Genomic DNA, 13856 nt, shown 5'->3' on the forward strand with positions numbered 1-13856 from the left:
AGAACTCGTTTGATGGAAGTTTTCAAATCACAATGGAGACTCATCACGGAGGTGATGAGTCCGCCCACCGTGCACTTTGGGTCGGCCTTGGTCAAGAAACTTCACTCACTTTCAAACTATAATAAATAACTGCCTTTGCTTTGCTTTGACTCACACAGCCTCAGTCACTCAATCAATCAATCAATCAATCAATGTTTATTTATATAGCCCAATATCACAAATGTTACATTTGTCTCAGTGGACTTTACAGTTTGTACAAAATATCAGTATGACAATACGACACCCTCTGTCCTTAGACCCTCACATCGTACAAGGAAAAACTTCCGGAGAAAACCCACAGTTTAAGGGGAAAAATGGGAGAAACCTCAGGGAGAGCAACAGAGGAGGGATCCCTCTCCCAGGACGGACAGACGTGCAATAGATGCCGTGTGTAAATTGAAAAGATAATACATTTGCAACATAGGTAGTCCAAATGTTTGGAAATGCATGTGTGTATAATAGGAAGATGAATCCACGAGGATATCCATCCAGGACCTATGATCCAGGACCACAGCCACGACTCAAGATCCAGGGCTCGCAATCCAGGACAGAGGAGCGCAGGATCATCCATGACTCCGGATCCCGGCGTATATAGACACCAAAAAGAAAGACATTTGGGGAAGCTGGGTTAATCGGAACATGAGAGTACACAGGTATAGACAGAGAGAAGGAAGAAGTAAGATGTCCCCCGACAAACTAAGCCTATATCAGCAAAACTAGGGGCTGGATCTAATCAGCCCTAACTATAAGCTTTATCAAAAAGGAAGGTCTTAAGTGCACTCTTAAAAACGGATAGGGTGTCTGCCGCCCGAACACAAACTGGAAGCTGATTCCACAAATGTGGAGCTTGATAAGAAAAGGCTCTGGCTCCCATTGTACTTTTAGAGACTCTAGGAACAACCAACAACCCTGCATTCTTGGAACGCAATGCCCTAGTAGGACAGTAGGGTATAATGAGTTCTTTAAGGTAAGATGGCGCCTGCCCATTAAGGGCTTTGTAGGCGAGAAGAAGAATTTTAAATTCTATCCTGTGTTCTATAGGGAGCCAGTGTAAGGCAGCCAGAACAGGAGTAATGTGGTCCCTTTTCCTAACTCTGGTTAGTACACGAGCCGCAGCATTTTGAATCAGCTGAAGCGACTTGACTGACTTCTTGGTACACCCTGATAATAAAGAGTTACAATAATCCAGCCTTGAAGTAACAAATGCATGGACTAGTTTCTCTGCATCGTTTTGAGGCAAGATATGCCTGATTTTTGCAATGTTACGTAGATGGAAGTAGGCGGTCCTTGAAATTGATTTTATGTGGGCGTTAAAGGATAAATCCTGATCAAATATAACACCAAGATTCCTTACAGTCTCACTGGAGGCCAAATTAATGCCATCCATAGTTAGTATATCCTTAGATAATTTGTTTCGTAGATTCTTCGGGCCAAGTACAATAACTTCAGTTTTGGTCGTGTTTAACATCAAAAAGTTTAAGGTCATCCACGTTTTTAAGTCCTTAAGGCAGTCTTGAATTTTATTTAGATGATTAATTTCATCAGGCTTGATTGATAAATATAGTTGAGTATCATCCGCATAACAATGAAAGTTTACAGAATGATTCCTTATAATATTGCCTAACGGAAGCATATATAATGTGAACAAAATAGGTCCGAGCACTGAGCCCTGTGGCACTCCATGGCTAACTTTGGTTTGCGTGGAAGATTCATCATTGACACGTACAAACTGAGAGCGTTCAGATAGATAGGACCTAAACCAGTCTAAAGCAGTTCCCTGTATGCCAACTAAGTGCTCTAGTCTTTGCAATAAGATATCATGGTCGATAGTATCAAATGCAGCACTGAGATCGAGCAAAACAAGAATAGAGACACGTCCCTTGTCAGAGGCTATTAGAATGTCATTTGTGACTTTAACCAGAGCTGTCTCTGTGCTATGATGTGTTCTAAAGCCAGACTGAAAAGCTTCAAATAAATCATTGTTTTTTAAGTAATCACACAACTGTTTTGCGACCGCTTTCTCAAGAATTTTTGAGAGGAACGGAAGATTAGAAATAGGTCTATAGTTGGCTAAAACCTCTGGATCGAGGTTGTGCTTTTTAAGAAGCGGTTTTATCACTGCTACTTTGAATGATTGTGGAACATAGCCTGATAATAAAGACATATTCATAATATTTAATAAATAAGTGCTAATTAATGGAAAAACTTCCTTCAACAGCTTAGTTGGAATTGGGTCTAACATGCACGTTGATGGTTTAGAAGAGAGAATCATTGAATTTAATTGTTCAAGGTTTATGGCTGAAAAGCATTCTAGTTTACTATCTAGTGTAATATTAGAACTTACGTTTACGGGAGCTGTTGATAACACTATACTGGTCAAAGGCAAGAGGTCATTAATTTTGTTTCTAAGAGTAACAATTTTATCGTTAAAAAAGCACATAAAATCATTACTACTGAGTGCTATGGGAATAGAAGGCTCAATCGAGCTGTGGCTTTCTGTCAGCCTGGCTACAGTGCTGAAAAGAAATCTTGCATTATTCTTATTCTCATCTATTAATGAAGAGTAGTAAGTTGCTCTCGCTTTACGCAATGCTTTCTTATATTCATTGAGAGTAATATGCCAAATTAAACGAGATTCTTCAAGTTTAGTAGAACGCCATATCCTTTCAAGTTGTCTCGACTTTTGCTTTATTTTGCGGGTTTCGGCATTATGCCATGGAGCTAGTCTATGTTGTTTTATTTTCTTCTTTTTCAAAGGAGCAACAGAGTCTAATTTTATTCGCAGCGCATCTGTAGCACTATCAACAACATGATCAATTTGGGGTGGTGTACATTTTGTATAAGTTTCCTCCCTTACATGCAGACATGCTATCGAGTTAAGTATTGGTGGAATCTCTTCCTTAAATTTGGCTATAGCACTAACAGATAGGTTTCTGCTGCAGGAGCTTTTGACTAATGCTTTGTAGTCTCGTAACAGTACTTCAAAAGTTACTAAGAAATGGTCGGATAAAGCAGGATTATGCGGTTCGACTAATAGTTGCTCAATTTCAATACCATAAGTCAGAACAAGGTCGAGAGTGTGATTATAGCAGTGGGTTGGTTTATTTACACTCTGACAAAAACCAACAGAATCTAATATAGAGTTAAATGCAACAGTAAGGCTATTTTTATCATCGTCAACATGAATATTAAAGTCACCTACGATAATTACTTTATCTGTTTTAAGAACCAAAGTTGATAAAAACTCAGAGAATTCAGATAAGAATTCTGAATAAGGACCTGGTGCACGGTACACTGTAACAAATAAGATTGGCTGCAAAGTTTTCCAGGTCGGATGCGTAAGACTAAAAACGAGACTTTCAAAGGAGGTATAATTTCACCTCGTCCATTGTGTGTGTGCCTCTCTGTGACAAGCTAAACATCTCTGTGACAAGCTAAACATCATGATGCTTTCCTGGAGAAGTCCAGAATTTGATCCTTGAAGGGTTGGGAACGTTTTTTGTACTCCCCTCGACCATGCTCTCTCCTACAGCCGCCATTACATGATATGCAAATTAGGCGATGACGTCATTTAGCGACTTCTGGCGACTTTCCGGACAGCCAATAGCTACTTTCCTTACTATGGAGTTCGCAACACTGGTCTCGGCTGGAACCTCCCCACCTCCGCCGCGGTGCACCCGGCAAACACGGTTGTTTCTCGAACCTTCCACTGTTGTCTAGCGGGTGTAACTAAAATACAAGATGTCGTATTTATATATATAAATACATATATATATCTATATAGATAATAAGTGTCAGTACGATGTTATTTTGTATTTGCGTGCATTTCCTGTTCGGAAAGTGGCACTGTACTGTGTACAGTGGTGATTTTATTTTGGAATTCTTAGCGTGCACTTCCTGTCCTGAGAGTGGAGGTGTCCTGAGAGTGGAGGTCTGCACCGGAACTGTCCTGAGAGTGGAGGTATGCATGCAGACCCCTCTCGCTGCTGTGCGCAGTTCTCCGCACCCCCCGCGAGAGTGAGAGGTGACAAGGGGAGCACGTCTGTAACCCGACACCGTTACAATGAATCGACATCTGACCAATCACGGCTTTGATACGGCCACTAGTGCAGGTGAAGAGATGTCGGTGAAAAGACAGTTTCAGTCCGGCGCAAGCAAGAGGGGAAAAAAACAAAACATGAAGAAACTAGAGCATCACTCGAAGGTGGGTTATTGAATGAGTCAAATGTACAACTTGCGAATGTTGTATAAGTCAAATTGCCAATTGCCATATTAAAACATCAGCTGCAATTCACGACATGAAGAAGGCAGTCTCTGCATAGCATACAGGCTAATGGAGATGCAGTTATTTCCAGCATTCTTTATTTACCATTCATTCAAGTATGTGATGCCTTTTATCTGCTAATGTACAGGAGGAAGAGTGATAAACTGTCTGTCTAGTTGGCTTACATAACAGTTAAAGTTTACATCTTAAAAAACATGGAGCATTTTTTCCCCTTTTATTAATTATTATGTCAATTTGCACATTTCATGGTGATGCTCAGCCTCTCCCCTTAACTCCTAACAGTCATCATCATGTCAACCACAACACAGAGAAATACTGATAGAAATGTGTGTGTAGTTGTTATTGCTGACAGAGGGAACTAGAATACAGATTTAAGAAATATCAGTTTTTGAGCATGTCATAAGCATGTTTTGTCTTGACTACAACTATATTATAATAAAATAATATAGTATTTATATTATTGAATTGATTATGATTATTAGTAGAAGTAGTTTATTTGCATTAATTATATTTTAATATTTTTGAGGCTAGTATTTGGCAGGTAATGCAGACGTATTCACCTGTAAACGCATACTGAACGACATACATGCACATTTACCTCACTGTATACAAAAGTAACTGTTGATAATAATAATAAACAGGAATTATATTTGCAAAGTAGCCTACTTTGTTTCCAAAAAAATAGTTTTCACTCCTGTCGGTTGGGGGGGCTCAGTACATTCTATTACTGAGCCAAGTAATAGAATGTACTGAGCCAAGTATTCACTGAATTGTAAAAGCAATGATAAACATAATAAAAACAGGACAAATTAAATACAAATGTGTATCTAAATAGGTAATTTAAATGTGTTAATTTAACCTGTAAGGTTTCTAAAGGGGACACTCATTCTCTTGTACTGCATCTGATCCTCTGTTGGTTCACCTTGCAGCTGGCTTTGATTACAGTTGATTCATCAGCAGGTGGCTTTCACAGAAAGGCATCATTTCCACAATCTCACAAGATATATGCATGAGCATTTTCTTTATCTGTTCTTGAATCTCCAAGAGGCACAGATATGGTGTGATATCTTGACCAAAAAACTGGATTATAAACCCTTGAGAGTGGAAATATGAATATCAAGTATAACTTTACATAAGCACTTCAGCATGTAACAAAGGAAAAGGTAAGTCTAAGATTACTGGACCATTACTGTTTTCTCTGTACATTAATGACTTGATGTCCTGAGTTGAATGTGCAAATGTATGCCGATGATGCGGTCATCTTTGTACATGGGAAAAACACTGAAATGATCTCATCCTGTCTCTCAAATGCTTTGGACAAGGTTCAACACTGGCTGAACAACATTTGCTTACAGTTAAATGTGAAAAAAAAACAGTGTGCATGATGTTCAGTAAACGACCAGTCAAAATCGAAGGATCCAATGTGTTTTTAAACGGAGCAGAAATAGAACTAGTCCCCCACTTGAAGTATCTTGGAGTCATACTGGACTCGAACTTGACTTTTAAGAAACATATTAAGAAAGTATCCAATACCATTAAATTCAACTTGCAAAATGTTAAACAAATTAGACCTTTCTTAACTGTCAATGCTGCAAAGTCATACCTCCACTGTATGATTCTATCCCACATTGAATTACTGTTTGACAAACTGGTTGTTTGCTTGTGCCACAAACCTGAAACCCATAGAACAGCTCTACAAGAGAGCTATCAAGGTGTTTGACAGAAAGCCAAATTCATCCCACCACTGTACCATCCCTGAAAAACACAATTTCTTGAGTTTTGACCATTTTAAGTCTTTTAAAAGTTTTTTTTATAAATGTATTTTTGTGTGAGACATTGAAATTGCACATAATGGTTTGACCCAAATTCCTCAAAAATAGGTGCAATGGATTAACTGTAGAGGTTGATTCTGAACCAAGGGATTAATTTCAGCCAGAAAAATTGTCAACGATTGCAAACAAAGTCATCCTACCATGTGTGTGCAAGATGAAATTATTCTAGTTTTGCAAGTGAAATTGCTTTAAAGTGTACTTGAAGATAGTAATCACAAAGTGTTCGGGGTTTTTTTGCAGATAATGAGCAACCCCACAGTGCTGAGCACGGCCTCAGGAGAAATCTGCTTTTGATGAGTATACCATCCTAAAGGAATTTCTTCTTGCCGGAGTTTTATCTCATTGCCCTCTCTCCTCTCAAACCCAGATGGTCTGTAAGCTTAGAGAGTGCCAAAATCTCCTTATTTTTAATTACCGGCATTTCATATCCAAGGGATACTAAGCAACTAAACGGCACCCAAAAGAGCTGACGGGTTATAAGCGATGGCAACGGCTGCCGTCACGCAGTGAGAGAGTGAAACAGGGCTATCTGATGGTGCAAACCTCTTCTGAGTGAACATTGGACAAGCTACAGAATTAGTGTGTGATATTTACCATGTCAAGAAGACATCTGATAATGTTATTCTTCTGTGCTTGGAGGAAATGAGAATTGCCTCTGCATCTCATTTTTGACATACTACTCCCTCCAGTAGAAACTCAAATCCCACGGACCCCCTGAATTAACATGATATTATACTCAGAAATCTACAGAAAAAATTATTCTTATGTCCTGCCTGATACTCTGTGAGCTGGAAATTGCTATGAATAGCCTGTCCTCTAATTGAATTGAACCCCATTTCAACAGAAAGTTCAAATCAATCTCTGCAGCCAGTGGGAGACATCGAGGAGATTGTTCTCTCCTCAAAAATATTGATGCGGTCACAAATTCACCTTCTACACATTATCCTCCTGGACGCTAATTATCCCAATCGGTCTGTTAATGGACTGCAGAACAACTAGGTGATAATCACTGTTACTAAGCCTCTCCCTCTGTCTACGCAATGATTATATACAGTAATACTCCAGCTGAGGATGACTGCACGTGAAGGGGTTACATTTGAAATCTCTGCGCTTATGATTTTCAATACATGCTGGGTTTTGTGGCATTCAGTTATTGACAGCTCACTGGTGAGAACATAGCTAATAGACCCAACTAAAACTTGTGTTGATGATTTAAGTGTTTGATTAGACATTTAGGAGGGCGAGTAAGTTAAATCATTTGTATCTTCTAACAAGCACAGCATCAGCATTCATTTTCATTCTGTCCACCTGGTCAATGCGAGTTCATTATTCACTCATTCATTATTCATTTTAGCTCTGGTTTTGATCTCTACTAACTCCAGTGAAAATTGTCAGTCCCTCGGGCCTTTAGCTGATTACTGCTCCACTTTGTTTTATTCAAAACTAAAATCAGCTGTCTGCTAAGCAAAAATTAACCTATGAGAGTTGAGAGTGAACCGAAACAGTTAACAAAAACATTAGGTCCCCTCGACCGCCTTAGTCTTACAGCGTGTCCAGATTAAACTAACCGGCCATTTGTATAGACTAAGCTTTTTTCGTTTTACAAACTGCATATTCAGTGAACAGCCATAAAAGACAGACACAACTAACACATGTTCCCATCTTTTGCATTGTTGCAAGAAAGATGATTTATAAATTAAATTGATAATCAAAATGTTACATGATTGGCCTTTCAGTTTATTGTCAACTTCAGCTCTAATGAACAATTAAAAAAAGTACTTTTACAACCATTAGACCGAGTGATTGAGAGTTCAACTAGATGCTCTCCGTCAATTATCACTGTTTATTGGCTAAAACCTAAAATTGTACAAACGAGTTATCGCAAACTAGTGGATTCAATCTAAATTGGTTTGCTAACAGTAAGTGCACCTTCAAACATCCTATTAAGAAACTCTGAGAGCTTCTTAATAGCCAGAAAATCAGTGATTCACCAAAGGTCTTTTTGGTTTCCATTCAGTATTCAGACCCCATTTTAACGTTACGACATAAGGCTGTACTAAACAGCAGTAGACCTGTGTGAGCTCCAGGTGAGACGGTCCCTTGCCACTGCCTCGACCTCAAATAGCAGCGGGCCAGCTGCTGTGTGCATTGTGAATATCTGCTCCCTGACACAGGCCCAGTGTGCTTCCCAATGGCAAACACCCATTAAAAATAAAATTAGCACTGTTTTGTATGATCAAATAAAAAAACAGAGGTCATGGGCTGAAAGCATTAACACACGCCTCTGTAAAATTCAGAGAACATTGTGGTGCTGCTTGATGAGCCGGCTGCCTGGGGACTATTTGCCAGGACAACAACCTAACACACAACAAGCTACTGCAGTATGATACAGTTTATGAATATGTGTGTCCTTAACTGAGAGACAGGAACTGATTTTGGGAAAACAATTTGCAGATGTGCCAGCCGTATATTCCTTAAAGAAAACCCCATTCACCTTTACTCAGACAGAGAATGAAGCAGAGAGAAAAAGAGCTCTATTTTAGCTCAATGCTGAATCCCAGCAAAGCAGCAGGTAGGCTACACATTTATTCTATTTGGACAGCAAATAAAAAACACCCCCACAGACTGATCCAATTTCCTCAACTATGAGGATTACAAAATTCTCTGAGGTGCAATACCACACTGAGCGCTGGAATGGTACATGCAGTCTAACGGAGCATTTACTCTGGGAGGAGAGGATGACGGAGATTGAGGGTGATTTGAAAAGCACAAGTTATTTTGGCAACACAAGACTTGTCTGGTTCTGAACCGCGGTATGCAAGTGTTTGAAATTAGCGTCAAGGAACAAGAAACAGCTGCATAACTAAAGAGTCTGGGGTTTGAATTTCCATCCACGCGGGTTAAACGGTGGGTCCCTCTATTACTGTCCTCATCAGCTCCTCAGTGGCCGATGAAAAGACTGAAATGTGTGCAGGTGTGAAAATGATTGAAAGAGAGAAGAGCACAACTGGGACTTATAAAAGGCTAAATTAAATAAAAACATTATATAAAACGGGCTGCCTTATAGCCAGTTGGCATCATTGCATTTGTATTCAAGAGCAGTCTACTGTACAACCATGCTAGCAGCTCTGCAAGGTTTTACTAGGCAGGATGGAGTTAAACGCTCTCGTCAAATATACGATGCTAACAGTGATACTACTAAAATGCTGATGTTTAGCAAGTATAATGGTTACCATGTTTACCAGCATCGAATCATGCTAGCCTGCTAAAGTACATCTGAGGCTGATGGTAATTAGTTTGGAAGGTATAAACCAAAGTGTTGAAAACATTTAAAATGACATCCATATACTGATAGATCAAACTTGAAGACATCTCCAAGTTACTACAATTCATCTTAAAGGGGAAATGAATGTTTCAAGAGAATTGATTTGAAACCATAAATCTTATTATTATGATGGCATGAGGAGGAAGAAGGAAATTGAGGGGATCATACTAGCTAAAGTCATAAAGATACATCATCTGGAAACATTTCCATTTCGAAATGTTAACATATTGGTTAACATATTGACTTGATTTCAAGAGAAAGCTAATCATCTGGGGACTATGAATGTTTTTACCAAGTTTCCTAGAAATCCATCCGATAGTTGCTGGGATACTTCAGGGTGGACAAATCAAATGTTGACAATGCCATCCATACTAGCATGTTTAATTTTGACGATTAGAGCCTCACTCAGCACAGCCCTCATTATTTCTAAGCCCTTATTACTCAGCTCAAACATTTTTTTAAATGTGCATGATTAAAACTGGGGCTGTCGTGTTTTAAGGCAGCCAGTGAATCTGGGCATGATGCCATCTTTTCTGCAGTTCTAAGAAAAGACACTGCAAACAGTAAAGATTTGCTAGTCCATAAACATGGGTTGCCATTCTGTAATGATAACATAATATATACAACACTCACCTTTTGCCACTTTTTGTTTTTATTAAACAGTCCCCATTTGAGATAATTGTGCAGGTGTAGCTCCCAAGTGAATAAAGAGAGGACATTTAAATTAGAATTAAAAAGTGTATTATGTGTATTATCCCTTGCAGCCCTCTTATAATTGAAAGTGACAAAAATAAGATCTGTGTTCATAAGTGAAAGTCATGAAATTAAAGGGTCTGCCCTGTCCAAGTTGTTGTGACTTTGAAGAACAATGTTTCTATGAGACCCGTTATTCTTCACAAGTTGTAGAGTGAACTGAGGTCAAACGATAATCACTGCATTTCAGAGATATGAATGCTCTAGCAGTAAACCCAAACAATCTGCACACAACCTGCCAGCAGCCTGCTGAAGCATTGCACTGTTCACATAATTATATAGTGCTGGACTGAAATAGGGCCTTAAAGTGTAGTTTTCTAAAAGCCTGTTAAATTTCAAGGTGAAGCTCAATATAATTAGGATTGACCGCAGAAGAAGATATCCAATTGGTTGCAGCTGTTAAAAAAATATATTGTGTTTTGATGCTTTCAAATAATCTTATTTTCTTGTGAGATTGTCTATCAAAAATAGAAGTGTTGCACCTGACTTTTTTACAAAATAGTATTTTCATTTTTACAACGACTCACTTACAGAATGAAAATTATCTCCAGCAACTTGTTTGTATGTATTCCCTTTCATATTTGTATAATGAGTAAGGCATTTTACCAACCCTAATATTGGCTCGTATCTCATGTTGAATTTGCTGTGCTGTCAGCCCTTGTTAAGTTGTAATAGTTTCTTAGAAGAAAGGCACTGCACTCCAATATAGTTGGCTTCATAATGTTTCCTTTCCAGATATGCAGTAGTACTCCTCAAAAATTTGTAAAATCATGTAGAAACCCAAAATATTCCAACCACTATTCATGGTGCATCCATAAAAAACATACTTTTTTTTTGCTTGAAATAGTTCACTCGCTGAATTGCATATTTATAGAGTATAGCGGCAATGAAAAGTGGGAATGATACAGAAAAAATATTCATTCTATGTTTGAGGAACTTAGGTGGGGATTTGATGGGTTATTACAACACCTGATCTCAGCCTATAACACTTTGTTTTAATCAACTTCTTGTTGAAAAGGTCAATGTAATATTCTTGACTTGAGAGACTTTCCACTGTCATTGCACCCCAATATCTAGCAAGGGTATTATTTTAAATCCAATGCAGCAATACTTTAAAGCCCAAACCACACTAAATAAAATCCCCTCTCTATCGTGACACTTATTGTCACTACCGAGAAAATAATTATCCGATATTTTATTGATCCCTGCAGGAAAATTATCTTTCCACTCTCGCTTTGTGTAAAAGGTCAGAGCACAAACGCCACATACAGAAGAGCAAGCCTGGAGCTGGAAGGGATTCAGTGATTTGCTCAAAAAGACATGCATGATGACACAAGGAAAATAAACCTGGACCTCCAGCTGAAAATAAAAGCCTAATAGTCACAATGCCTACCTGCTGACCCAGCATTACTAACATTACCTTGACACTAGCCTTGTAAGTAACTACATTAATCTGAATAAATATTAACACAAATCAGCAAACACACATAAAAAGACATAGCTTTCGTAAGTCTTATACTGTTCAATGTCTGAAATGTGCCATAACATGTTTATACAAAGAGGCAATCTAATAAATAAAGTGCAACCCTCTATAGCATTGCAATGTATGACAGATCATCACAATTACTATAATGCTATTTCTGAGCAGCATAACAATCTTTTTAATGTGCATTAATAAACCTTTAATGACAGAACTGTCCCGATTAGCTGATGCTGTCCTTTCTACAACGTCCTATACCTTATATCCAAACAACAATTAAATGAGCAGCATAAAAAACTGCCAGCTATTATTAACAATGCACCAAACTGCTCTGTATTATTATGATTAGGTTTTACATCTCCTGGATTCACTTTCTCCTGTCTTGTTTTCTGATTTAATGTCTGGTGCTAACATAGTGCTGCTGCCTCTGTTTACATGATTATGTGACCTGATTGGGAATATCAGAAACACTTTTTTGTTTTTAATTAGCCTTCATGCTCACATCCTGAATTGTAATAGCTGATGCTAAAAATAGAAACTAGAGTCATACCATATACCACACCATATGCATAGTACAGGGGATCATAATAGCTGCAATAGCGGGTGACCACAAGTCTGTCTGCAGGTCACCTCACCTTTTACATTAAGTATTTTTTTAGCCTATTTGACCTTAGAGCGTCGACGGGTCAAATATTTCGGTGTGACACTGGCATGGACAAACAGAACCAGACAGACTTAGTAACAGACAGACAGGTATAAGGACAGACAGATGAAAAGACAGTCCTGGACAGGCAGAGGTCTGTTTTTAGACCGTCGTACATTCCTACAGATTGCCTCCCATCCATGCAGCACGCGGATGAGCGCGTCTACCTGTTAGCACGAGACTATGCATAGTGTCCCCTTACCTCTTCCTCGCGCCTCCTTTGACATAGTGTCCTCTGCCGTGTGTCTCCGTCTATGGTCACTCAGCAAAGCCGTCACGTTATTTTGTGCGACAACGTGAGGTCGGATGGTTAATTAAACAGCGGCTCTTCTTCCGTCCCTCTCCCGCCTGCTGCACCTTGAAGCCTGGCAGACGGGGTGAAGCACTGCCGTGTCTGTCTCCTCTCACTGAGCAGAGTGGGAGTAGAATATTACCCCAAAAAATAAGCTATGTTCTCATTCACCTGTGCCAAGTCCGTCAGAGCACGCTGCCGCAGACATAGTTTGGAATGTTGTCTCTGTGCGGAGTTGGTTCATAATGTCTCTCTGCGCCGTTAACATCAGTCAGAGTTCGTCCAAACAAGACCAGGACTGCAGCGCGACTGCCTCCAGCGGTGCGCGTGCGTCCGCGGATGCTGCTCTGAAGGGCGTCCTTCTTCTTCCCTATCACCGGTTCTGATTTAGCAAAATTATTAAGAAGTATATCCAACATAAAGAAAGAAAAAAATAGTAACTTCATGCATTAAAACCATAGGGCAAAGCCTAATGTGAAAGCTGTATTGTCATTGGCACGACTCATTTAATTAGCCCAAATAGCCACGTTTAATCCATTCCATTGGATATATCATAGCAGAATCTGCATAGAAATATTACAGGAATCAAACACAATGTTAAATATCAAGTAGGTAAACGTCATAATGCCACACAAGGAGCACATGTTGTATATGTTCCCCGGGTGTGGCTGTTACATAAAAGTAGATGAGGATGACAAAATTACAACAGAAGCATAACTTTGTAGACAAATAACAGGAATTGGACCCATTATAAAGTGTTTAAATTAGTTGTGAGTCTCATAGTGTGTTGTATTGCTATAGGTTATGAAGAATGGAGATGAAAGACACCAAATTGCAGCAGACTTTTACATCTTCGCTGAAATATTACAAGAATTACACTGAACATAAACATTAAAGTATAGGTAAATGCTTTTGAGTGTATACACAAACACTTTATTTTCCCTCTGTTGGGTGTGGCTGTCACATTCAACTCAAAGAGGGTGAAAATAAAATGAGGTTTAAGGATGAAGAGCAAAGGACACTAAATCACTGGAAACTAGGGATTAAGGGATGAAACTACAACAGTCCTGTCAGCCATCCATCACCGAAGCAGCAGGTGCCATCTTGGTCACGCAGAGGCCGTCACCCAGACAGAGGAGAACATCAA

At 39.1% G+C, this 13856-nt stretch overlaps 1 protein-coding gene across 5 annotated transcripts in view; it reads right to left on the reverse strand.

Annotated features, from left to right (window-relative positions):
• Nucleotides 1-13040, reverse strand: part of pitpnm3 (PITPNM family member 3) — a 111572-nt gene extending 98532 nt beyond the window's left edge. For 2 of the 5 annotated variants that reach the window (XR_004568166.1, XR_004568165.1), the window contains exon 1: nucleotides 12620-13038. Coding sequence is in view for 3 of the 5 variants with exons in the window: in XM_034207034.1 (XP_034062925.1) it covers nucleotides 12620-12644 (25 nt within the window). In the remaining 2 variants the exon portion in view is untranslated. Of the gene's footprint in view, nucleotides 1-12619 lie in introns of all 5 variants that reach the window. The other 3 variants (XM_034207033.1, XM_034207031.1, XM_034207034.1) reach the window with 2 other exon arrangements.
• Between the last annotated feature and the right edge of the window lie 816 nt (nucleotides 13041-13856).

This window comes from Gymnodraco acuticeps, unplaced genomic scaffold, assembly GCF_902827175.1.
Source record: "Gymnodraco acuticeps unplaced genomic scaffold, fGymAcu1.1, whole genome shotgun sequence".
In the NCBI taxonomy this organism is placed as follows: Eukaryota; Metazoa; Chordata; class Actinopteri; order Perciformes; family Bathydraconidae; genus Gymnodraco; species Gymnodraco acuticeps.